Genomic DNA, 27,140 nt, shown 5'->3' with positions numbered 1-27,140 from the left:
GTTTTTCTTTACACTCGCAGCAGAACCAACTTCCTCTAGACGCTTTATTTAAGTTCACACATTTGAAGTGGAACCACACATACTTGCAAGCAGCACTCTCGCACATGACCATTTTGCCCGACTCTGGCCCTTAGCACAAGCAATACACTTCCTCTTGCGAGGTCTCAGAGTCTTCAGGAGTTTCTAGCAGATTGCCACTGCACCTGCCGGTCCAGTAATGGAAGCAAAGTTCAGGCAGAAGGATCAACTTGAAATAGTCTTCACAGCGCTTCACCATCTTGGCACAAAACTGTGCATCCTTGTACACTCTGATTGCAATAAAATCTTTCAAAGTCCACAATACGAAGTCGCAGTGCTTCACGTCACACACAAACATCTGCATTTGTATTTGGTAATAATAGGGATGGTGCTGCTTGAGCTTCACAGCCCCATCCACAACGGTTACACAGGAGCTCTCTTGTGTGGCAAGCACCCGTGCATGGTCTTCTCTGCCATTAAATGGACATTTTATTTCTAGGACTCCTTTTTTGCAGCAGGTGCAACTTATCATGCCATCCACTTCACAACACGGGAGAGGCGGACAAAGGCCACATCAATCCACTTGTTGACAACCCTAGACACAGTTGACTGGGATACATTGAACCTGCAGGTGACAACAGATATTGTAAACACAATGTAACACTAATTATCAACCCGATGTACAAAAGCGAGTACCTGTATGCCAAGTCCTGCAATGGCCAGCCAGAAATGGCAGCTCGGTGGAGATTTGAAGACCAGAATCCTTGCAGACAAAATTCATATGTATGTCCTGTGACATAGCCTTGTAGGCATCTCTCGCCTTTCCTTCATGTTCTTTTCCCCAAGCAGTCTGTGGTGACCAAAACTGTGTACTTTCAGGATAACAAATTTTTCTGAGAAGTGACATTGCAGGATCACTCAACGATGTTCGGCATACTGCCTTTGCAATAGATGCAGTGATGCGGCCCGTCCTGAGTGCAAACTATTTTGTGCATTTTGCCTGCTCCCTTGTGCTTTCCTCGATGAGCTCTGCAACCTGCACCATACAAAAATTACAGGTTATGCACACTCATTTGCTTTTTTTCTATTATTCTTTATTAACCAAGCATGAAATGCTAGATAGCAAATAGAAGTACTATGAATAGTCATACTTTACCTGTGGCACTTTCAGCCAGCTGGCAGCATCGCTCCATTACGGAACTCCATGTGGTGGGTTGATCATCCTGCTGCATGTTGGTCAGGATGGCACTTGGAAATTTTGTCGCAGCAGGGATGAAGTGATGAGCATATTTTGGTTCCAGGGATAACAGTGCTGGTCTGCTCCCACTTTGGTGGCACGCTGATAAAAATTCTGACCACTTTTCATCTGTGGTAGGTTGAACATTCACCCGGCGCAGTTTCTCACGACATGGTGTTTCACCGTCCATTACCCTCTTCTTCATCTTTGAGGATGAAAAGCTCACACCTGATACAGGCTTTGCTTCAAGGGACCGTACAGGTGGCGGCAGCCATGCATTTTCTTTATCGGTGCAGGCTTGTCCATCCCGTCTCTGCACGACAGCCTGTATGTAAAACAGGATAGCGCCAATGTGGCAACAGGCTTCTCCTAAGCCTGCCTTGCATGTGCAGTGCGCAGCTTGCACCAGCCCATCTTCTTTCACAAGGAGCCAGGGGTGCAGTGGTTTCTCACTCAGTGACTGGGAGCGTAGACCCTGCATTAAAGGGAGAATAAGCTGGTGAGAAAACAACAGTTATGAAAGCTTTTCCTTAAGGATTGTTACCTCAGAGCTCGTTCAGAAAAAAACATGTTTGCGCGCAAACATCGTAGTTGTGCCGCAGCAGCCAGAACTAGGCTGTTTGCCACTGAGCATTAGCAAACCCACAGTACACACGCATGCATCAGGAATGCTAAAACGAACATGTTGGCATAATGCATGAATATTAGTGTCTCGGCATTTAGATTATATGATTAGAGATTGCTCGTTTTGCGATCGAACAATCGACACATTTACGCCGCTGCCTATGCTCAGTCAAAAGTCGCTTGTGTAACGAGAAACTTGAAAAAAAAAACTACATCAGTTCTCGACAATGCGCGATCGCTGCGGTACACAGCGCTTAAATCAGCGAAGAAATGCGAAGAGATTGCACATTTTTGATCGAACAGTGCGCACATTTGCGCTGCTACAGATGACACTACGCAGAGTAATGAAATCGTTCTGGTAACACGATGATTTCGAAACACATCAGCGCTCGACATCACGCCACCACTTCAATACATAACACTTGACGGTGTTACAAGAAAACAAATGAGCTTACCCTGCCAACGATGACCACTCGGCTGTCGGCGGGAGCTTTGAGACGCGGTTCCTGCACCCAACCGCTGGTCAGATAATTGCGAGCTTCCAGAGCCTTGTATGATTTCAGCTGCTCTCGAGTTATGAAGCTCGTTGCATGGACGAGGTAACCCTTAATGTCTGTGAAATCCACACGTGGCAAAAGGTTAACGTCGCACTTCACTTCTGCTTCGTTCAAGTCAAGGGGGTCAAAACCGCCGCACAGGCGCACCTTTTCTTCATAGCGCGACTTTTCAGGCTCTTTCAGTCCACGCGCGTACGCGCTTAACCGCATACTGAGCGAACCACGATGGAAGCAAATCTTCCGAACAACTCAATGCGCCGTCCACTGGCAAAAAACGATCAAAACAGTACGCACAGCTAGCCACCCTAGCACAGCCTAGCACACTGGTGGTAGTCGTACTGCGGCCATAGAATAAAGGCTGCGGCGCCCGCGCTCGCGACCACGAGTATGGCGACCGCCGCGCCGGGCGCTAGCGCCCCTTGCGGATGACGTCACGTGAATACCTCCTATATACGAAAGCGATCGTTCGACGCGTGCCTACATGGCGACGTCTGATAACTAGGCCTCTGTCGAGCCTCGTCGCGATGAGTCGTGAGGTAACAGCTAGTGTTTGCAACACCAGCAAATACTTCGCCACGAAAAGAAAAGCACAACGAACAACCAGCCGTGACCTGCAAGGCAGAGTCGCGATGCCCGGTGGGTTTACGAACGATGGTGCAATCGCAGCAACCATAATTGTTTGCCACTGAAGTTTCGTTAGTCCCGTATCTTCTGTTGAAGTGCGCATAAAGCAGTGTTAAACTTGTAACCTAAATTGATAACTTAATGCCGCACATAAAAGGCCGTAATATTTATTGACATCAATGAGCAGTATCGCAGAGAAGGGAACACGGCAGGCGGGAAGATCGCAAAATTACGGCCGTAGTCAGCCGTAGTTGCGCACAGCATGTGTGCATTGGCGGCTGCCATGTTGCAGTGTACTGTAGCCATGTCAAGGCGAGGTGTGCGCGATTTTTAGTGAATGAACGATGTGTTTTTAAGGCACCCGAGATGCTGGCGTCTGCGCAATCTTATTCCTGCAGTATTATGTTTGGATACGGGTGTTGTGTGACTTCAAAACAACGGGAGGCAACTGTTTTTACCCCTGTGCTTCGTGGATCTATCAGCGTGCATCGATGTGATGTGTTTTCGCCGGCGCCGATTCCTTTCCATTTGGAGGTAACTATTGTACTTATTTATGCTTCTATAGTATAGGATAAAGTTGTTTCTTTTTATCCCAATGGTGGATGAACTTCAGTACTGTGTCATTGGGCCGATTGTTGTACGCATAGCAGCAGTGACATGCATGTTTCCGGCAATGGTGTGCAAGATTTCTGTCTAAAGTTGTTCCTTATCTGCCTACAGTTTCGATGTAACTCACAGAACATATAAGGTGCATTTTATGTGCTGTCTAATTGTTCTGTCATATCAGATCGCGTCATTTTTCTTTATGATAAACATGTCGAACTAAGCATATCACACTTTGTCCTAAAATTAGTTTGGAAGTTACGGGGTCATATTATTCCAATTTAGAAGCAAATATTGCCTGCTTAAACATTTAGTGGTAGAACTAGCACCGCTGCTTTTAAATGTTTCGACATGTGTGTATGTTTCTGCCCAGGTTTTTTTGACCAATCCATAAGGACATTTTATGGTCGAAGTGGTGGACTAAAAGCTCTGGCAATCAAGATTGCTGACCTGACGAAGATCTCGAAAGATAAATCTGTAAAAATATTTGCGTGCTAATAAATGCTTCTAGTAATTATGCCTGTTTTTCATTCTGTAACTGGCGCATTGAAACCTTTTCTTTCACACCAATAGACCTATTAGACTAATACGCCGATATACCTATTAGACTAATACACCAATAGACCTATCAGACTAATAGGCCAATAGACCAATAGATCTATTAGACTAATACACTAATAGACTGTATTATTGTCAATAACCTCATAGGCTATTAGTTTTTGTATTAGAATTTTTGCTAGGGTTAATAATCCTGCATAACTTATGGTATATATCATTGATAATTAGCAATTTGCATAACTACACAAGGCACACGTATAGCATAACCATAAGCTTACCAAAACATAAGCATATAACGTACCATAGACTAAATCATAAAGCATAACCTTATAAGCTAAACCGTAAGCATATCCATAACATAAACCATAAGCATATCCATAAGTCAAACCGTAAGCATATCCATAGGCTAAATCATAAAGCATAACCATAAGCTAAACCGCAATAATAATCATAGGCTAAATCATAAAGCATAACTATAAGCTAAACCATAAGCATCACGGAACCCTTTCGCTTCGAGATATCCAGGCTTAACCTGAGCTAAGCCCCAGCCAATGTTTTTTGTTGTTCAGGTTTCAAGAATAGGTTCCTCATATCGGTCACGCGGAACTCATGAAATGAAATTCCTCTTGATGGTCGGCCGCTTGACTTTCACAACGGCATGCAGCAAAACCATCGTGCATGAAGAAGCCGCAAACGCGAAAGCCGGCGCCCACGGGTCTGAGAATCACAGTGTCACTGAAATAGAATCTGGTAATCAAGATCTAGCGATACCAACAGATCACCAAGCACTCAGCTAATCGACTGTATTGCGCGCGTGCGTTTGCGTCCTTCCGTGCTCTCGCAGAAAATAATGCTTGTTGCCCGTGCGTGCGGCCGGCCACGGAATTGGGGTAGGTGGGGTTTATCAAGGGGCTTTAGGTGGGGTTGAGCACTAGCGCCACCGTTCGCGGCGGCGGTTTGGAAAACTATAAAAGAACACACAAGCAAAAGCAAATGAGCGGCGCTGGCTCAGCGCCGCTATTCTAGCATAGAGTTACTATACTGACTCTAGAGGACAAGCTACCCATAGGGCCCATGCATTGAAATCGGGAACCGCAAGAGCGCCGCCATGTTGCTACGCGCCGAGGTTGCCAGCTCCTGAGACGCTTGCTAGACTTGGTGACAGTAGTCAGTTTTAATCCGGCAACAGTAGCAGCGTAGCAGCATGGCGTCTCGCTTGTACTGTCGTGATGTGTGCGTGCAGCCGTGTGTTTGGGCTTTATAAGTTGGTTCTTTATTCTATGTTGCGGGACGGTGCGGGTGTGGTCCATGTTGGCCGTACAGGTGGCAGTTATGCAACCGAGGGATGATCCTGTTGAAGTTTCCGGTGGTATGCGGTTTTCAGCGGTCACGCCTGTTGCAGGAGTGTCACTCGACGAGGTTACGAGCTCGAAGCTGTGGTCAGATTCCTCGTTGGCGTTCCGTAATTCTCTTCGCACGGGCGCGGTATGTTGCAAAAGCCGCTTTCGCGATCTATCGTCGCGACGATAGATCGGGCTTTTTTATTATTATAAGCACTGATCCAGTTGGGGTAGGGCACATGTAACCTACAAACGGAAGTCTCAGGAGAGCACCTGAGATTATAATAAAGCAGGCGGTGCAGGAACTCCAGGGCACCCAAGGGACAGTGGGGGGATCAAAGCTCGAAGCAGAACGGTACGTAGGTTGGGGCCGCCGAGGCAGGTGTGTCCCAGGAAGTGTTCGCACGGACAGCTCCCCTGGCACGTGCAGCAGAGCCTCGCAAGGTCGAGATACCTTAAAGGCACCTGCGCCCATCATTTTTCTTTTGCCTCGGTGCAGTGTGCACGATTAAAGAGAATAATATGGAGGGCATCCGGTGCAGTCGCGAATGCGTCATGACAAATGTAGCTCGCGTCGCCTGGCGTGTGCAGTAATATCAGAGTTGGTTGTGTGAACTTTATGCATAATACGCTTTGTTACGGTACCTTAACGCAATGGGTCTAGAGGACGGTGTTGGTACATTTTTTCGTACCGCCCTAATCCTATACCCCCTACTACAAACACACACACACATACCCCCCTCTTTTTATGTATACATACAATTCCTTGCCATGACGGATCCATAGCCTCCTTTATTTTTGAAAAATAGAGGAGGCTATGGACCAATTGACCAGTTCAAGTTGTCAACTTGTCAGTAACTGTCATAGGAATCACTGTATTAAACACAATTCCACGATTGGATTGTTTACTTTCATTTTTTGTTGTAACACTGAGGACTACATAGAACTTTATTTTGTATATGTGAGAGAAGTATGTGGATATCACGAGCTTAAGCCAATGTGCGATACACAGACAAAGCAGCTGCTACAACATGAACTGCATTGAGGGCCACACAACACATACGTAATTAAAGGTGCAAAATATAGGGGGAAGCTTCAAAATACGCTCTGTAGCACTGCAAAGTGTAACATATATTGTATGCGTACAATAAATGTTCAAAAATACAATGCATCAATGTCCCATTTGCCTTCAAGTTTATTATCAAGTTCAAGTTTACTGAAGTTTATTATGAGCATATGTACAACAGGAATCTACTGACACACCCGTAGTCAAGGTGGCTATTCGAGGTGTGCTGGCTGCCTCAGTGTAAGAAAAAGAAATTGGGTGAATGTCGACACCAGTGCCACTGATTCTTGCCTCTGACCTGCACGTGCCTCCACGGCATCTTTGTGCACAAGTGTGCTGGCGTGGCGAAGGAGTCATCCAAGAGAAAGGGTATCGTTTACATGGAGAAGTGGCTGTTCACGTTGCCTGCCGCTTTCCCTCAAATGTTTCCTTGGCGACTAGGGTGACACACCCCCAGTCAAGGTGGCTGTTCGAGGTGTGCTGGCTGCCCAAACGAAAGAAAAAGAAAGAAATTAGATGAATGTCGATACCAGTGCTATTGCTTCTTGCCTCTTACCTGCATTTGCCTCCACGGCCTCTTGGCTTGCGGAGTCTGTATGAGGGAGCTGCTGTGACTAGGCGTAGGCATTGTCTAAGCAAAAAGAAAAGGCCATTCAAATGGGAAATTATTGAAATCAATGCAGTTATGTCTGCTTCTTGCACTCTTCTTGCCCAAAAATTTTCAAACATAGTGTCCAGTACACACCAGGACTTCGACTGCTTCTGCTTTTTACCTGCAGGTGTTGCTGCGAGATCCTTAGTATGGCTGCGTGCAGCATTGTAACACTTGGTGGAGGCATTTGAAGTGGTAGCCAAAAATATAAAGAATCATCCTTGTCTGCACGAATGCTTTCAATTTCTAAATGCAGTGGTAACTATCACTATAAGTGCAAGGCCCCCCACAACTATGCGGCAAGTTCCATAGCTCGAAACTGAATTTTTCCTTTAGTGTTTCACAAGACGTCTGATATGTCCACATTAGATGTGATGTGTTTGTTTTTATTTCCCACTGTGGAGAGAGCATCATTAAATAGTTCTTTTATTTTTGCTTGTCTTGTTTTTTGGTTTATTTCTGAATTTATCAAGCACCAGTCTCATGATGCTAAAATGACTTATGTAATGGCAATCAGCTTTTGTTTTGCAGAAAAACAACGCATTTCCTGACCCATTGTTTGACATCCCCTCACTCGCATAATTTTGCAGAGTATTCTACCTATATTGACTTACTTGACCTCCACTAAAGAGTCTTGCATTTTCAAATATGACTCTTTCCTTAAAATCATTCGACACTTCTCATAATTGCTGTACCTTGGGCTTCGATACTCTGCATTCACCATTTTTGCTTGTTTCTGACTAAAAATGTCTTCTTTAATTTAGAGCTTAAATTTTACCTTTGGAACACACGGAAGGGCTTGCCATTGCATATCTGCATAAAAGGGAAACATGTTTCATTAAACATTTGCAAAATCCAATTGAAGATTGATGAATGCAGCTTGCAGTGTGATATGACTGAATGAGCCATAAAAGTAACTCATCTCACTTGGTAAATTAAAGCACATATTAGTGTGATGTGCAAGATACGTTACACTAACGTGGTGGGTTCTCTTGCTTATACAGCAAAATAATCGGTGCGCGAGAAAAAAATTATCTTTGCATACCCCTTGTATACACTGATTTAAGGAGAATGAGCTGGAGCTGTCCACATGATCTACTTATTTTACCTGCGAGTATGGTCAACAAAAATGTGTCCCAGCTGCTTAGTGGTACTCGGGATTATGTCAGTATTGCATATGTGCCTGTTGTCTAAAATAATTGAATTTTGAAAATGCTCGCAGGGATCTGATGTGCATATCTTCAGTTTATGGATACATGTAAAAGACTCAGCATCAAGTGCAAGTGAACGTTCCCGCAGGCCCGGAGTCAATCATGCAAATAGATTCGCTGCACAAATTTGTGACCAGAAAAGATATTCCATATGAAATGGCATGCAAGGAAGTGTTGAAAATATTGCACAGTTAATAAAACGCCTACGCTATTAATATGTGGGTTGATGCACTCGTTATGCAAAACGGAGGTGAGGCGTGCAGACAGGACACAAGAGTAGAGTATTTACAAGCAAACAACACGAGCGCCGCCCACTTCTCTACTCCTGTGTCCTGTCTGCACGCCTCACCTCTGTTTTGCATAATGAATCCTTACCAAGTAGCTGAGCTTTCTGCCGTTCTAAGTCTCGATGCACTCAATTTCGTCCGCATTAGGCGCTCGCCTCTTGATTACTTCGTGGCACAGAAATACTCGGCATCAGGCTGTTTGTCTGCTGTGGCCTTTGTAGAAGCATGATTGTTCAAAGTGCAACAATTAAACAGATTCTTTGAGTTGCTTGCGGCTTCGCCAGTACAATTCCGGTGCGCTGGTCCGCCTGTCCAGCAATTTCCTACTTAAGGGAAACCTGCAAATAAAAACACCGCTCCGCATGTAGAAAAATGCTCTACTGTGACGCTTCTCAAACGATTGTGATGCACCACAAGAGCTGCCTACTCGCGTGATATTCTCAACAAGGTGATACATTTGTTTACTTACATGTGAAGGTATACGCCAGAGCACTTCGGGGCTTCGGTGGCACACAAGGCACGAGTGTGTGTGCCATAGCGTCCGATGTCGACGCGCGATCGCATGTCAAACCTAAACTGTACGAAACTACTACGCATCCAAAAAACAGATTCGAAACCGAAATTCGCGTCATCCTTTATTGCAAGAATGCGTACATCGTGATTTACATAAGTCGCGGACTTAGCGATCGCTTTCTGTAAACTTAATATTAACGTACCACCTTCATAAAGCCATCAGGTATGCGTTTTTATATGAGAAAGCATAAGGTGACCTGTACTTGCTTTCAGCTCTTTCAATAGTAATTGCGCTGGCCACATTGACCAGTAGCAACAGGGCGGCGCCCTAGAGGTTCCCACTTTTCCGGCCCAGCTTTTCCTCTAGAGTTGTTCTACTAACTCTATGTATTCTAGTACACTGTAGCGCCGCACGGACAGGTCACCCCTTTATACCCAACCCCTTTATACAGTAGGTCGTGCCCCTTATACAGCAGGGATGTTATTCTCGACACGCATGGCGGCTGCACGGCCGCCATTATCCGCAATGTTTACACTCTGATTGGCTGTGGAGAGCTCACGTGCCTTGAAATTTGTGCCGGGAAACGGCAGTTCTGCGAAATGTCATTTTGCGTTTTCATCAAGATGACGAAACGTGACGTGAAGCTGCAAATTTTATGGACTAATATATTTTTTTGGTCCTTGGCAGATATATTGTGATGTTAGCGCTTCAAAAAGAATATGAGCGGTAGCGTGCAGAAACCAGTGCAATGCATCTAAAATTGCGCGAATATATATGTGGTGGCGATCAAAGATATGCTCCCTGCCAGCTTGCTGATTGGCTGAAGGAATATCTCGTGAGGAGCGTCACAGGAAGGGCTCTTTCCTAAACCACGGCCGGACTCGAGCGGCAGCGGCGCGCGTTCTTGTTACGGCCTGCGCAATGGGGGCAGTTGCCGCCTGCGGCCGCAGCTTTGACGGGGCGCTGCAGCCCTGCCCCTCCGCCGGCGCGGCCCGCGCGGAATACATGCGCGCGTTCGCTGCAGCATGAATTTTGAAAGGTTTTCGGGCTTTTGGGGCTTGTTACTATTGCGCAGCATCAGGCAGCAGTGTGCAGAAATGCTTCATGCTTGCCTTTTTCTTTCTAGTATCAGGAAATCAGCCCATACCCAGCTGCTGTGCTGATAAGCTGCGAAATAGCAGCACTATCACCCCGCGACGCAGTTCTGGCTGGTACAACTTAATTCTTCTGTTTCAGTAACTGGGAGACTTAAATGTAATGTCTATCGCCACTTAGAGAATGCTTTTTTTCGCGTTCCGCCATACGTGGGATGTAATGCAGAGCGGGACCGGATTCTGCAGCAGTTACCGTTACGTCAGGCTCTAGCTGCCCTTAGGTACTGCGGATCTGAGCGGCACGTGCACCGCCATACGGCAACGATACCGGTAAACGGTAACACTCTGCTCAAATTTTGTAATGAAGAAAGGGAAGCGTTAACGCTCCCCTTACTAAAGAACAGAGAATAAAATGTTTAACAGATATTTTATTTACAGTAAACCAATTTATCGGAGCAGTGCACATCAATGATATCTGACACTATGAGCAAGCTTCCTTAAAGTAATATAAATGGCAAAACATCACTGAAACATAACTGCTTTTACGATGTAAACACTAAGATATGGATTCACGCCTTTGCCATGAAAATAAGTTCGAATGATGAAACACGCCTTTCTGTTACAAAGGACTACTTGAATATGAAATCTCAAGCACACACGCAGCGGTAACTCTAACTTACGGAACCTTAGAGCCTGAAATGTTTCCTTGAAGGCTTGTGCACATAGGCACATGACTTATCATTTTTATCAGTGACCGTTTTCGTGTAATTAATGAGGAGTATTCTTACGAATTTCTCAGCAATTAAGCAGGCCGACCTTCTAGCATGGCTATTATCCACCCCTTCTGGGCATCTGAGTAGGCACGACTTTTCAAGCTGCGGTTCGAGTATTGTTTGAAACACCTCAAGAAGATTAGTCCGCGGCAACTGCTCCACAGCCTTTTCAAAGAAAATCACTATTTTATCCAAAAGGGCTAACAGTTCTGGCTTTGGATAATAGAGCCCACTTCTGTCTTGGCCCTGCAGAAGCTTGAAAACTGGATCACTCCGATTACTAGTCGTGACAAGCAGAGTGCAGGCATCGCATCCAAATTCAGCGATTAGCTTTGCAATATAACCGCCTACATATGCGAGGCCCGAGCATGTTACGGAGGGCGTCGGAGCAGCAGAATCCTCTGTCACGTTTTTGAGGTCTTCTAACAGAGCTGGCGACAGTGTTGCAGCCAGTTCCTGAACGCTAACTTCAAGTACCTTGACGTCTTTTGGACGTAAGACTTTTTCTTTCACGATATGATCCAGTGCAGCCGTAACAGCTCTTGCGTCCAGCATATCGTTGCCACCACACATCGATCTTAGCCTGCCGAAAAGTGCTTCAATGGGTTCACTGTTCAATTTTTTTGTGAGCACGTAGTTCACACCTCTCCTTAGCAGGTAGCGCACTGTCTCCACAGTTGACTTTGACGTGAATAGTAGGGCTTGGAATGTTTCACTCGTGAAGGCATCCTTTCCCGTGGCAAGTGAAACGTTCTGGATGTTCTTTATGTAGCTGAGAAATTTGCCTTCAAGGCACAGCAAACGAACGTCATCTTCTTCAGAAATCGGCACCTTTTGTCCACTTCCTTTGTAAGATGTATCGTGAATGTCAAACCATTTCTTCATCGCTGTCATGAAGTGAATTGAAGAGCTTGCCTCCTTGAAAACGAAGAGAGCCCGGTCACTGTGCGAGTTTTCTTGAAGGTGCTCCAGCGCTGCGATCACTGGGGGCGAGAATACCTGCACAGCTCGCAGCACGTTCATCTTCTCCAGATTTGACGGATACACATACTTCCTCGTTAAATTCCTTGCCAATTTCACCGTCATGTCTTTTTGGTACTCATATAGTTTTTGCATCAACGTACCACTGATGACACCTGCGCCGTCCGTCAGTTCACGCTCTAGAAATCGGCTTCGGATATTGTTGAGTACGTGGCATGGGTCGAAACTTAAGAAGATTATTCGGTCCTTATCATGGGGGTGTTCCACTACCGTCGAGAGGCACCCGTTACCCAAGTGCTTGAACATTGTCGTGTTGGCAGAGTAATTATCCGTAACAATGCGGACAATAATGAAGCCACATGACTCCACAGCTGATATGACCTCTTTCGCCCATGCTGGCAAGTCCTTTCCACTCAGCTGCCTGGTGAAATAGTAAGCGCACGGTATTTTGTACTGGCTAGTGATACCGTGGAGCACAAAGCACAAGACTCTGTTTGCTAGAGTGGCCTTTAAGCAGGATGGCACGTTGTCGTTCGGTCTGTCTTTGAAGCCAAATACTGTGTCAGCTTTTCTGTCAAAAAGACATTTAGATTTTATAGCAGCCTCGTCTATTATTAGCGAAGCCATGTGCTGCTTGCTGCTAAGCATCGAAGCTTCGTGAATCAGCCTATCTTGCATCGCGGAGCTCCTCCCCGATGACGTTGGAGTTGGGCCCATGTATCTCTGGATCGTGCACTTGGCTGGCAGTGTTAGAAGACCGGATGTTCGGGCGTGGTCATAGCCTTTTGGCGATATAAATCTCCATATCACGCACTCTCGAATGATTTCCTCTGGGTAGCATGGTCGTTGCAGTCCATAGCTTTCAATCTGATGAAGGAGGAATACTGCCTTCTTGTTTCCTTCCTGCGAATCCGCAACAATCTTCTTGACCGAAGCATGGCTTTTGCTGTTACGGTAGTACTCGACCACTTTCTTCTCGGCTGTGAGATCTTGCAGGACCTTCGTATACCTAGAACGGCGATACGTAACCTGCGAGCGAAGTCTTCCGATCACTGCAAGGTATCGACTGGCGCGCTGAGTGCCGTTGTTTGTCGTTTGTGTGCCGATATCATGCATCGTGCGCTTTTCAGGGACATCGTTGGCAGTGCTGGAAACATCATGCTCACATTCTGCTGCGTCTGCTTTCCGCTTGACTGGTATCCGAGGGGGAACACGGTCTTGATCTGTGGGATCTTTCCGAGCTTTCTTAGAGCAAGGTGCCAGATAAGAGGGGTACGCTTCAAAAACGGTCGGAACAGCCCCTGGGAGGAGTTTTTTGATGCGACATCCGGGAGCATAATCACTGTCACGAAAGTGCTTGCTGCATACTACAATCGATGCAGACTTGCCATTGATGACGAGATTTTTTCTCGAAATGTTCTTCAGCCACTTAGCGCAAAGTTCTGCATCACTAGGAAACTGATGAAAGAAACACCGGGACTCTTCCCGGACCGTGATTTGCGAAACGGAACACAACAGTACACCATGGTGCGATGTACGATTCACGGTATGCGGGACAAAGAGCACTCACATACAGGCAAGGGCACCATGACGTCCGCGGAGCCGCAGGTTTCTTTTCTCCGACGATTCGCTGGCTAGTAAGAGAAAGGTCAAAGTGCACGAAGTCCGTGACGAATAAATTATCGACGCCGGAGTGCCCCAAAAGTCGCAAATTCAAGAAAAAAGCGCACGCTGCTGCCTGTAGTCCAGCCGTGATTCAACGTGCTACCAGCGCTAGGGTGGCTAGAAGGGGAGGTGTGAATACCGGCGGCGCAAACGTGACCCCACAGCGCACCGATGCCGCGGGGCGGCGCTGTTGACCAAGGCGGGGTAGGCACGCAGCCGAAATGAGCGCCTCGCCAGCCTCGCGTCGGCTGCATCTCTACCACCGAAGGGAAAGTGAGCCCGTTTCGGGTATCGCGCGCTTTCTGCGAGCGTCAAAGAATTAATCTTTATCATGACAACAATGTTATGTCAGCCCACATCGTTACACCTGCGAAATTTTACGGGCCCAGTTCGCACTTTATCGAGATTCAAACGCGTTTTGTGAGCTGGCTTTGGGTGTTGGGGATAGCGGGGGCTTCGAAATAATTTCGACCACTTCGGGTTCTTTAACGCGCACTGACATCATACGGGCCACGGCAGCCGCATTTCGATGGGGGCGAAATGCGAAAACACCCGTGTACTTAGATTTAGGTGCACGTTAAAGAACCCCAGGTGGTCCAAATTTCCGGAGTCCCCCACTACGGCGTGCCTCATAATCATAAATTTAAGTGGTTTTGGCACGTAAAACCCCATAATTTTTTTTGACATCATACGGCGCACAGGCGCCTTGCTTATCGCCTCCCTGAAAATGCGACCGTCGTCCTCGAGATTAGCAGTCAATCACCCTATGCGTGCCGTAAGACCTGTAAACTGCAGACATTACCTGATAACGTCTGGACGTGTTTACAAACCACTTTTTGTCTGCGCTTGCAGACCTGTAGCATGTCATTTTGACGCTCATATAAGCAATTTACTATGATTGCAGACGGTGAAGCAACAGATCTGGTCATGAAATCGTTTATTTACAAGTGAGGAAAAAAATTTACAACACACAAGGTTTCAGTGTTTTCCGTTTCTTCTCACTGCTCTGCTGATTGACACCTTTAAGCAAAAAGTGAATCTCTGTGAGGCAATAAAAACGTATAACTGAGGCTGTCAGGGTAGCAGAATGGTCTAGGCAACCAATCTTTGATGTTGAACCAATTGACTGCAAAATCTCGGCCACAGCTTTGGCATGCCAGCGTGTTACACTGAATTAAAAATTATGGGGTTCTACGTGCCAAAACCATTTTCTGATTATGAGGCACGCCGTAGTGGAGGGCTCCGGAAATTTTGACCCCCTGGAATTCTTTAACGTGCACCTAGATCTAAGGACACGGGTGTTTTCGCATTTCGCCCCCATCAAAATGCGGCCGCCGTGGCCGGGATGCGATCCCACGACCTCGTGCTTAGCAGCCCAACACCATAGCCACTGAGCAACCACGGCGGGTGTTATACTGAATAAACGAGTGAGTTTGTTTTCAAGGGCATTGTCCAGCTTATAGAACGATTCAGAGGGATATAAAAGGCCCTCAAGGTGCCACTCTTTGGATGCCTCTGATGGAAGTTCTCTGGGGATATTGCCTTTATCACTAAGACATGCTGCTTTGCAGTCTTCACAATGTGTGGGCAAAACACGCCTTCTCGCCCCATAACCTGCAATGTAATAAACTTTAAGCCGTTTTTCGCTGCGGTGCTCTACATAACTTTGGTGGTCCACAGTCACTTGCACGGCATCTGTTGGCACAGCCTTCACGCTGTCTTCACTGTGGCTTTCTTGTTCAGCCAGCACCTCTCCAACAGATAACAACTCCAGGGCATCCGACGACACATTGCCGTCCTTGGGGCTCCTTGTGAAGTTCTAGAAACTAAGACACCTGGATGTGCGCAAGCAACATTTGTTACTTAAGCATGCCGAACTTCTGTAATACATTGGTACTATTTACCAAGCTTGCACGTATACACACCTTATGACTAGAATGAATTGAGGTGGGGTAGGATGATTGTTTGCCCCACTCGCTTGTCTCACAACGCCAAAACATTGCTCTAGGCGGTCTTGGCTCAGTTTCGAAGTCATCATGTACATGATGTCAGCATTGTCGGTAAGGTAATTTAGAAGGTGTTTTGTTGAATGGATGGTCATCGTCAGCCCCTCAGAAGTACTGTTACTAAGAAAGCCGAGCCCATTGGAGTGAGCCTCCCATTCATCAGGAAACGGAAGAGTTTCATCAAGGGTGGCCTCTTTCTTGCTGCCCCATCTGAAATGCCAAAGAGAACCATCATGCACCATTTTGAGAGAAAAACTATGTTAAAATAACCTCATGACTTCTGCAGGGAACCTCGACGTCATAGCTTCAATGAGCCTGGCCTGACCATTGGGACCACTCGATCCCGTTTGGCAAATGCTTGTTTGCAGGCAGGGGCACGGAAGAGATACCTTTTCTGAGGTTTTCTTGCACCCAGTATCACATCAGGGCACAAAGCTCCGTCTTCTTTTTCGCTGCCGACTGCATCTCGCCGTCGAATTACGGATTGTCGCGAGGAACACTCCAAAAGGGGCGCCGAGACCAACTGACAGCGGAGGCGCAGGCCAGCACGGCTACGAGTCCCCCGCCGCGAGCGGCAGCGCCACATTCCCCCTGGTGGCATCGGTGCGCAAGGCAAGAGGGTCACGCGCGCCCGAAGGAAAGCGCCACCGGTATTCAAACCTCCCCTTCTAGCCACCCTACCACTAGCGCGACGCAAGCGCCGGCGCTGCCATCTCTTGTTCATTTCGCTGGTTACTCGTAAAGCCCCTACATCCACGCGCCACCGCCGCTTTCTTAAGTAGCGACAACCTTTGTTGTGCGCCGCCTTTTCCCCTCACACCAAATCCGGTTCCGGCATTTCCGGTTTAAAAATTTCCGGTTCCGGCGTTTCCGCTTCCTGGAGTTGCGCTGCGGGAATTTCCGCGTTGACTGCCGTTGGAAGATGGTGAGACGCCCGCGCGTGCTTAGCAGAGCTGTGGCAGTCACCAGAAGAAGAATGCAAAGGGGAGAAGCTGTGTATTCCGCTGAAGTAGTAGTTCGCGGTCGCTGTTTTCCAAATGCACGAAAAACGGCAGTGGTCTCCTAGCGCCTAGGCACTACATTCCGCTGTACGTCGTCGCTCGTGCCACAACCCGTTGCAGGTTGACGCGAAGCAGCGAACACGAGCAGATCGCTGGTTACAGTAGGCGGTGGTTCTTGGATGGAATCGCATTCACAGTTTCAACCGCAGCTCGTGGAATTAACGACTTTCCAGCGACGCGAAAGTAAACAACGCTAAAAAACAAAGCGTCACTTCCACTCGTAACAGGAAGCTGCAGCTACGCAAGTTCCGCTTGCCGCCGGAAGCTAAGGGGGTGAGTGGGAGAGGAGCGTGGAGGAGGAGGGCAGGTTGGCGGTACTTAACCTGGTCGGCGGAAACGTGTATGGAGGGGTTTTAGTTACTCGCACCGCGGGAGGCATGGAGGACGGAAACTAAGGAGAGGCCCTACCCCCTCCGCGCGCTAGGAGAAAAGTGTGGCGGAAATGACATAGTAGGTTCTCAATTTTTTGCTGCTTCTTTATTTTTTTTTTTGCTGTATGGCCACGCCTTTTGGGCCACAATGGCGGCGTTGGTATGGTTTTGAGCGCTCACACGTGTTGCTCTGGTAGGTTTCGTGCCGTGGCAAAGGCGCTGTGTGGGCGGGTTTGCGTTAGTCACCGTGTCTTGTTGCGCTGTGTTACCTGCACCGCGCTCTGCCGGATGTTGCGCGAGCGTGCGCGAAACCACGAGCGGCGTGGTTTCGCGAAAGATGTAAACAAGAGAGGAGGGTGGCACAAAAGGCGGAGCATCGCGATGAGCAACGCCAACTTCCGGCTTCACTTTTGCTTCACAAATAGTGACGTCAGGGCCTCTCCTTAGTTTCCTTCCTCCGTGGCGGGAGGAAACTTCAAGGCGCCGCCTTGCGTACATTTCTTTTTATAAATTAGAAAGAGGCCGTTGTCATAACTTCTGATTGTGCGAAAAGGCATTAATCTTGATTACAATACAAATGCAGCAGTGAAAAGTGGACAACATTGCCGAAAGTTTGCTATTCAACCAATATTATTTCGTGTAAACGCGTTCGTTTAAAAAACGATGGCCCCAAACACAAATGCCAACACCACCCGAGAGCGATGCAAATACTATGAGCACGCGTAATGAACAAAAGATTTTCGTGGCGCAAAACGGCGGGGAAAATGTGGCGATACGCATTCCTCTCGGCTGCCATTGCATATGGCTGCTCATTAGCATAATTCGCGCGGCTCGTCACAGCAAAAATTATGGCGGAAAATCTCGGCAATGGCGGCCCAGCGCAACGTCACGCATCGTCAAAATGACGTTTAGGCACGGCCGGACTCGAGCGGCAGCGGCGCGCGTTCTTGTTACGGCCTGAGCATTCGCCCGGCTAGCAAGGGAAAAATTGGAGGACGCTTAAGCTTCGCCTTCAAGAGTGGAACGCGACAGCGTTCCCGTCGACCCGCCAAGGCGTGTAAGACAATGGGCTACGGCGCAGCGACTACGCGCCCCGCATCGGACGCGGTGAGCGTCGAGCAACGCAGCGTTCGGCGCGACAACGAAATGTGCGCCTGAGCAAGCGACGCACGCCTGAGCCTTAGAAACAGCTCGTTTCTAAGGCAACACCGCGTTCACTAGAGGCGCTTTTGTACCGCTTTGAAGCATCCAACTCGTGGCTCAGTGGTAACGTCTCCGTCTCACACTCCGGAGACCCTGGTTCGATTCCCACCCAGCCCATCTTAAAGGTTGCTTTTTATTTATGAAGTGCCTGCCGTGATTTATCGCTCACGGCCAACGCCGCGGACGCCGACACCGACGACACCGGCTTTTCTGCGACACGAGCTCCTTAACGCTATCGCGTTAAAAATTTCGGCAAAGACTGCTGCAACGCGGTGCTCCCCAGACGACCCCACACAGAATCAACTCCTGCAACGCACGGAAGTGACGTCACTAAATGTCAACGTCACATGCATGCGTATTTCCTTTTTTTCGAGGGCGCGTGGTTTGATTGTTTGTTCGCACGTGACATTCAGTACGCATCCCGTCAGCCGCGCTTGCGGGTCGTGCTTTTCTACTGCCGCTGGTGCTAGACCCAAGGCCTGGTTCTGCTGCATCCTCGCAAGCCTTTGACATCATCCTTTTATATGTGCGAAAGCTGCTTTGCAGGGTAATTTTATATTTGCTAGCGTTATTTATATCTATTCTAATAAGTATTTTGGTGGTATTTTGATTGTCTTAGTCGCGCATTTGCCGATCTTGCTGTCCTTGTTCGCGACCGCTTGCTTTGTTCAACCCTAGCGCGGATTTCTCGGATTTAACGTATATATAGTGCTGACTAGAAGGTAGCCTCCTTTCGTTTGTGAAAAAGCTCAGATTTATTTTCTCGCAGTCTCTTTTTTTTCTTCTAGGTGTCATTTTAGATTGCGCTGCTTGCAACATGACACGTGTTTTGGTTGCCGGTGACTCGATGGTGAAATACGCGGACCAGTATTTCCCATCGCGTCTTAGTTTGTCAGTGTTGCCGCGCATAGAGGAGTAAGGATTGATCATTTGCTGTCAATGATTGCTGACAAGCTAGCTGGTTTTGATGTTGTCATTGTGCACGTTGGCACTAACAACACTGTTGACAGTGTCAGCGTGTGCATGGACAAGTATCGCCAGCTCGCTCAGGGGATCATTGAGAGAAATACCTTGGTGCATGTAGCTTTTTCTGCCATTCTTCCTCGGGGGCAGAATCAGTACAGCTCATGGGAAGCTCAGTCCTCATGGTTGCATGACCTGAATGATAACTACGAAAAGATTAACACAGCCCTGATGCAGTACCGTGAGTGCCGTGAGTACCACGAGTGCGGCTACACACTCCTGGGTGGTCTCGTGGACAACTGGCCCAGTTGCCTGAGCAGAGATGGTGTCCACCCGAGCCGCTTTGGTAACAAGGTGCTGGCAGACTTCCTGTACCAGGGGGCCTGCACCCTGTCCATCCATCTGGAGAGAAGCCGCATCCAGCAGTCCTACAAGGAGACCCAGGCACCTTCTTCATAGACCAGTTGGACTCTGCAGGACAGCATCCCTGCCATCTCCGAGGCTGACTTTCCCCCGCTTGGTTTGCATATTTTAATTTCTTTGCAAGCAGCAAGTGGACCTTCCACAGCACCAGCTCCTGTCTGGAAAGCCAGCACTGCTCCCTTGCAGAGGCACGGCACCAACCAGCCTACCAGAACCCTTCAAGGTGCTGGATTTTCACTTGTTGGCGGTGTCCGTGTCCGTTGCAAGGGAAGCAAGGCTTGGTTCACCTGGGACAGCCTGCTTTCCCCCACTTTCCATGGCACAAGTGTACCAAGTAGGGGAAAAGCCGAGGGGAGGTCTGCTGAGCCAATGATCCCTGGTCGAGGTGCAAGCACCACTTGTGTCTGGAAAACTAGGAGAGCCACACAAAAGCATGAGAGTGCTCCTGCTGTGTGCTCACATGTGGGGGAAGGAGAGGCCAGTGCTCAAGAAGCAGCTGTGCCAGAGGCTGTCTCCCACTGTGGCGAGAGGGAGTGGAAACTGGTAGTATCGAGGAGGAGGCGGAAGGCTGCAGCACTGCACAAGCAAGAATGGAGCTGTGACCTGGCTGCAGACAGGAAAGGCAAAGTTCTTGAAGTTCGCTTCACCTTTGAGAGCAGTTGTAAGCCAGAAACAGACATGCATTGACAGTATAAAGTCTGAGTCTGCTCCTTCTGCTGTCTCTAGTAGCAAGCTTCTAGTAGCAAGTCTCTAGTAGTAGCTTCTAGTAGCAAGTCTCTAGTAGTAGCTGCTTATTCTGGCAGCGGTTGTGGCAACAGGAACACAGACTGACCAGCGTTCTTTGTATCCGCAGGCTTGTGTCGTCGTCTTCCACTCCCCGTGACCAACGTACCGCTATCTGCTTCCACGTGTGTCCACCCGGCCTACAGCAGCTGCGCCACTCAAGAATCTTCGGTGCTATCGGAACCAGCGTTGCGCTTGCGCCACCAGCCCACCGTGAGAAAAGGATATAAGGAGGCGCAGCGGCTTGTGTCGTCGTCTTCCACTCCCCGTGACCAACGTACCGCTATCTGCTTCCACGTGTGTCCACCCGGCCTACAGCAGCTGCGCCACTCAAGAATCTTCGGTGCTATCGGAACCAGCGTTGCGCTTGCGCCACCAGCCCACCGTGAGAAAAGGATATAAGGAGGCGCAGCGGTACCGGCACCTTATTCTGGCAGCGGTTGTGGCAACAGGAACACAGACTGACCAGCGTTCTTTGTATCCGCAGGTTAGTCATATGCGCTTGTATCATTGTCATTTGTGATTCCAATATTGCTGCAGCCGCTGCCAAACATTGCTGCTGAATTTGTGTTAACTTGTACTGCCAAGCTTGCGTCGTCTCGTGCGGCCTTCCGGGTGTGGTCGGTGAACAATGCCTACTAATGCGGAGCTTGCCAAAAGAATTGATGACATTGAATCTAAGCTTGGAAACGTAAGCGAAAAACTTCTTGATGACATTTTTGGGAAATTTCTGCTGAGGGCGAGCAATTCGGGCATAGACGTCGTAGAACTTAAGCAAAGAACTGATAGTTTAGAAACTAGCGTGGAATTTCTAAGCAAACTCGTCGAAAAGCTGAGCGCCGAAAACAAAGAGCTGAAATCCGAAAACAAAGCTTTACAAGCAAACAACAACACTCTCAAGAAGAAAGTTGGCGAACTGGAGCAATATTCTCGATTAAACAACGTCGAGATTAAGGGCATCCCTTGCACGCAAGGAGAGGACTGTGTGACAGTCATACAAACTATTGGCAACAAAATTGGTTGCCCAGTAACGGCCAGTGACCTCGACGTTGTTCATCGTGTTCCTACTAAAACAGAACATAAAAACATCATCGCTCGCTTCTGCTCGAGAACGAAGAAAGCCGAGTTCGTCGCGAAAGCACGAAAAGCTAGACTCTGCCTGAGCAATATTGGCCTCGCAACAGCAAAAGAGAACCCTGTCTTCGTTAATGAACATTTAACACTTGAAAACAAAGCTCTCTTTTCCAAAGCCTTGAGTCTGAAAAAAACGAAGAACTGGAGATTTCTGTGGACAGAAAACTGTCAAATCAAGGGCCAGAAAACAACTGAAAGCCGCGTCTTTCGCATCGCAACCGAATCCGACCTTTCAGTAATAACCTAGCTCTAATCCACCTTTGCGCCACGCCTGTTCCGTAGGCAAGTCTCACAATTTCCACCTATCTCACAGCTAACCAGTTAAACAATCTTCTTTCAAATCATCAGCGATCTGTCTTGCACTTGAATGCGCGCAGTCTGCGCAAGCACTTCGATGAATTCTCCGATCTCGTTTCTTCATTCACCTTCCCATTTTCAATCATCGGAGTATCTGAAACTTGGTTGAGCGACCACGATAAACACCTTTTCTGTTTTTCTAGTTTTATTCCTGAATACTCCAATCGTCCGTTCAGCAACCATGGCGGCGCAGCGCTGTACATCTATTCAGATATTACTTACAACCGAAGAAACGATCTTAAACTTAATGTAACTAATTGTGAAGACGTTTGGATTGAACTTAAAAATGACTTCCTCAACATGGACAACAAAGACCTAATAATTGGTTGCATATATCGTTCACCCTCGTCATCAGCAATAGACTTCTGTACTGCTCTCCATAAAGTCATGGGACTGCTAGCAGATGAAAACAAAAATGTAATAATTATAGGCGACATCAACATTAACCTCGCTGATAGTACGTCTACTAATGCTTTACATTATTCTGATTGTTTTAACAGCTTTGGTTATGAATGTTTAATTAAGATACCGACACGATGTGCTAACCACCCCATAGGTACATTAATTGACCATGCATTATCAAATTTGGCATATCCACCAGACGCAGGTGTTATGATGACCGACATAACTGATCACTATCCTATATTTCTAAATTTTCACTACACTCATGGCTCCGAAAAAATCACGTACACGAAGTTTATATTAGACAAACAATCATTCCTTGAAGCCGCGTCGAACCTTGACTGGTCCCCCATTTTTTCTACAAATGATCCACAAAAAGCATTTGCACTGTTTATCTCTATGATTAAGTCATGTGTTGATCGTCATTCCGTTCAAGTTAAATGCAAGAAGAAGTACGCGTCCCCTCAAAATCCATGGATAACAGATAAGCTCTTAGCTTTAATGCGCAAAAAGGATAATCTTTATAAGAAAACCAAACGACAACCATTTAACAAGAATTTAGCCATCCGGTACAAAAAGTTTTCTAACCAGCTTTCTGCCACATTGAAAAAAGCTAAAAAAACATGGTACGAAAGGAAAATTTTGGAATGCGATAAAAACGTAAAAAAGAAATGGGAAATTGTTAACTCCTTCTTAAACAGGGCAAATAATCGCGAAGATATAACAGAAATTGCATATCAGGGTATGGTATACAAGACCGCCAAAGAAATAGCTGATGCGTTTGCTGATTTCTTCTTTAGCAGCGAGCTACAGCCACCTGCGCATGACAATCCCGTGCCCCAGCGCCTGCCACATTCTTTCTTTTTATTTCCAACTACATCTCAGGAAGTTCTAAACATTATAAACAACATGAAAATAACCGGCGCCGGCATCGATAAATTACACCCTTCCCATATAAAATTAATTGCACCCCTAATAAGTGATGTCCTTGCAGACATAATCAACGTCATGTTTAAATCAGGCAGTTTCCCACAAGAGCTAAAACAAGGCAAGATCACCCCAATTTTTAAGAAAGGTGACCGCTCTTTAATTTCCAATTATCGCCCCATCTGTGTATTACCATTCTTTAGTAAGGTAATCGAAAAGCTAATAGAAAAACGTTTAACTAATTACCTTACAAAATTTAACATTCTCTCACCATTCCAATACGGCTTTCGCTCGGGTTACTCGACCGAACTGGCTCTCGTTGCTCTAACCGATCAACTAAAACTAGCTATCGATGAAGGGAATTATGCAGCGTCAGTGTTTGTAGATTTAAGCAAAGCGTTTGAGAAAATAAATCACCGCATCTTATTTCGTAAGCTTGAATCATTGGGAATCACCGGCCCAGCGCTCTTGTTACTACAAAATTACTTAACAGACAGAATGCAAGTAGTAAACATTTCAGCCGTTCATTCTAAAACCATGCTCACTAATATTGGTGTGCCCCAGGGTTCCATACTGGGTCCGCTTTTGTTTTTATTATACGTGAATGATCTGCCTAACTGCCTGTCCTTTTCGAAATGTATACTTTATGCAGATGATACTACTATTATTAATTCCAATAAATGTATTACAACCTTAGTATCTAACCTTAATAGCGACTTACACAGCCTGATGGAGTGGTGCCAAACTAACCAGCTACAGATAAACCCGTCTAAAACAAAATTTGTTGTATTCACTTCCCACCAACGAACACTTCACTCCATTCCTCCTATCTTATTAGGCGGAAGTCCTATCCCTGCAAGTTTTTCATGCAATTATCTTGGCATAGAAGTAGACAAACATCTTAAATTTACTGAACACATAACCAAACTAAAACAGAAGATTACCTACGGGATTAGGGTACTTCTAAAAGCACGAAACATATTTGACCATCAAATATTACTATCATTATACTTTTCATTTATTCATTCCCACATTATTTACTGCGTTACTTGCTGGGGAAACACTTACGTAACCCATTTAAACTCATTGCAAATTCTACAGAATCAGGCTATTAGGATAATTACATTTAGCCCATATAATAACAACGCCTCATATCTTTTACGAACTAATCACATTCTTACAGTCACACAACTCGTTAAATATAATCTAGGTACCTTTTTGTTCCGCCAAATCAATTACACACGATGTGATAGCTTGTTACCACAGTCTTCTCTATTAAATACTAATAGTACTAGGTTTGCAATAAATAGGAACTTCATTTTACCTAAAATCCATACTAATTATGGCAAACAGAGCGTTTATTTTTCATCCATCGCATTTTGGAACACACTACCAGTTTACATAAAAACACTTAAAATTCACGAATTCAAGAAACAACTAAAAGATTACATTATGTCGAATACTGATGCCTAGTCCATACTCATAACCATTCTTTCAGGATCCCTTCATTTCATTTTCATTGCCATACCGTTAGGTTTCTGTTTTTGCATCACATATACATTCGAGTTAACAAATTCTACTGTGTTCGTCACGTCATCTACGCAGTTACTTCATCAGTTGTCAACTAGATTGTGTTACTGAGCTTTTTTTCATGACATTTATGCATATGTAATTCTTCAATCATGGTATTTATACTAAAACCTGTAATTTTTTAACCATTTGTTGAAAACTGCTGTACTTTTGTTTTATTACGTTTACTTTGTAAAGGAGGTCCCATTGCAGTCTTTGACTCCGGGACCTCCTCCTGAATATTAACAACTTGTAATCATTCTAATGATCTCAATAAAAACCGATTCTGATTCTGATTCTGACAAGCCAGTGCCCCTCATGACGCCATTTGTGATAGTTTTGGCAAGGTGCAGCATGTGGCTAGCAGGTAGAATAAAGACTGCTTGGTAGTTGCTATGGCTGAGTGCAGACCTGTCATAAATGGTGTTCCAAATGAGGTCATTGTCTGCAAATGCTGTAGGTCAGAAACAATGCAAGATGGAGGGCAGATGACTAGCAATCCTGGCACAGAGGCTGGTGACCTTGACAAAGCTGCGTGCATTGCTCCCACGCGACGTAGGTGTTGTGAGGCTGCTTTGACATCCAGCTGCAGGCCTGCCAGCTCTGATGCCCAGGCTGTTTGTGAAGGAGCTGGTGCTAACACAACCAGAGTTCCTAACACTGTCACTTTATTGCATGGGGGAGGCAGCAAAGTTTATTTAAATGCAACATTTGATAATTTTATTTCTTTTAGGCAAAGCCTTGATGAATGGTGCAGGGAGGGCAAGCACATAGTCACAATAAATAGGTCTCATAGAAGTCCATTTGCAATAGTATCTAAAGAGTTTGAGTATATTAGGATTTCATATAGCTGTGTTCATGGTCGTGCTATAAAACCAAGAGGCACAGGAAAGCGACCCAAGCAAGCATACAATGGTACTGGTTGTGAAATGGCAGTTTCAGTAAGCCTGTGCAAATCCCTTACTCTTCACTACAAAATAACCAAGCTGCAAGCTAAGCGTAATCACGCCACGAAGTATTATAACTTGTATCCTCAAAGCAGGCTTCTAAACGATGCAGAGAAGGTAGAATTCTTTGATTTTGCCAAATGTAATATTGGCCCAAAGTATTTTAAAAATTTGGTCGAACAGAAAACGGGCAAGAAATTAACTACAAAAGATGTTAACAATTACAAGCAAAGGTTTTCTATTCCTATTCGCAACGAGCAGGCTCACGGAGAAATGGTTTTAGAAAAAACAGACACCTTGTTAGCAAATAATCCAAACTGGGTCATTCACTATGAAAAGAATCAAATAACCTGCAATTTGTGCTACTTCAGACAACGCACATGTGTGAGATTTTGGAAAAGTACCCAGAGATTTTATTTATTGATGGAACATATAAAGTAAACATTGAAGGCTATATCTTGTACTCTATATTGGTTGAAGATGGTGGAGGTCGTGGAAGACCTGTGTGTTATGCCTTTTTGCAAAATGAAACGACTGAAATTGTGGAGGCTATGTTTGCCAAGTTTGCAGAGTTTAACCCGTTCATTGTATCTGCTTGCATGATAGATAGACATGAACGAGCTACGCATTTTGACCAAGATTCTTCCTAATTCTGAAATTTTGTTGTGTACATGGCATGTGCTGCACAGTGACATGTTCATCTCAGAGTGCAAGTTGCAGATTCTTCTTAATCCTTTGTACTTCACCTGCGTTTTTTTCCCTCTTGTACAGGTCCACTGATGTACCAGCTGCATGCATTCACACTACCATCAAGTCATCAGGAGCGTCTGTACCTCTATCTAAATATTAAACTATTGTCTAAGATGGAAAATCAGACTTGTATATTTTGCTGTAATGGTTCTGCCAATAAAAGATTGATTATACATATTTATTTTCTTCCAAAGCTGGCATTGTGTATGTAACAGGCCAATGCAACATATAAGCTATAACTTTTTTTTTTTGCAAATGCATAACACTCACCTGCTATGAAACCAACTTGCACTGCATAGTTAATATGAAACACAGAAGATGATTGTGCACCATCTTGAGTGCCTTCGCATTCTTATTTAGGAGTATTTTGCATCAGCTATGCAGCACAACTTGGCTTCCATGCTCAAGAACAAACTAGCCTACACACAAGTTTCTTTTTG

The 27,140-nt window shown here is 46.1% G+C and overlaps 2 protein-coding genes and 1 long non-coding RNA gene across 4 annotated transcripts; 1 reads left to right on the top strand and 2 right to left on the bottom strand.

Annotated features, from left to right (window-relative positions):
- Nucleotides 1-918: 918 nt before the first annotated feature.
- On the bottom strand, nt 919-2,675 carry LOC142588943 (uncharacterized). The gene is made up of 3 exons (XM_075700752.1): nt 2,335-2,675; nt 1,175-1,730; nt 919-1,054 (listed from the first exon to the last, which is right to left on the bottom strand). Exons 1-3 carry the CDS (start codon nt 2,644-2,646, stop codon nt 933-935), a joined length of 990 nt encoding a protein of 329 aa, XP_075556867.1. The 5' UTR covers nt 2,647-2,675; the 3' UTR covers nt 919-932.
- Nucleotides 2,676-6,738: 4,063 nt separating this feature from the next.
- Nucleotides 6,739-8,505, bottom strand: LOC142587298 (uncharacterized). The gene is made up of 2 exons (XR_012829440.1): nt 7,184-8,505; nt 6,739-6,861 (listed from the first exon to the last, which is right to left on the bottom strand). It is a non-coding gene; the product is annotated as an uncharacterized LOC142587298 (long non-coding RNA).
- Nucleotides 8,506-18,998: 10,493 nt separating this feature from the next.
- LOC142587297 (uncharacterized) lies at nt 18,999-26,881 on the top strand. Of its 2 annotated transcripts, none has more exons than XM_075698174.1 (2): nt 18,999-19,928; nt 26,722-26,881. In XM_075698174.1, exon 1 carries the CDS (start codon nt 19,385-19,387, stop codon nt 19,865-19,867), a length of 483 nt encoding a protein of 160 aa, XP_075554289.1. In that variant the 5' UTR covers nt 18,999-19,384; the 3' UTR covers nt 19,868-19,928; nt 26,722-26,881. The 2 variants fall into 2 exon arrangements, with proteins under 2 accessions (XP_075554289.1, XP_075554288.1); XM_075698173.1 differs by having other exon boundaries at nt 18,999-20,453.
- The last annotated feature ends 259 nt before the right edge of the window (nt 26,882-27,140 follow it).

This window comes from Dermacentor variabilis, chromosome 7 (assembly GCF_050947875.1).
Source record: "Dermacentor variabilis isolate Ectoservices chromosome 7, ASM5094787v1, whole genome shotgun sequence".
NCBI lineage: Eukaryota > Metazoa > Arthropoda > Arachnida > Ixodida > Ixodidae > Dermacentor > Dermacentor variabilis.
The sequence above is the reverse complement of the archived record's forward strand: the minus strand, read 5'-3'. Positions and strand labels throughout refer to the sequence as shown.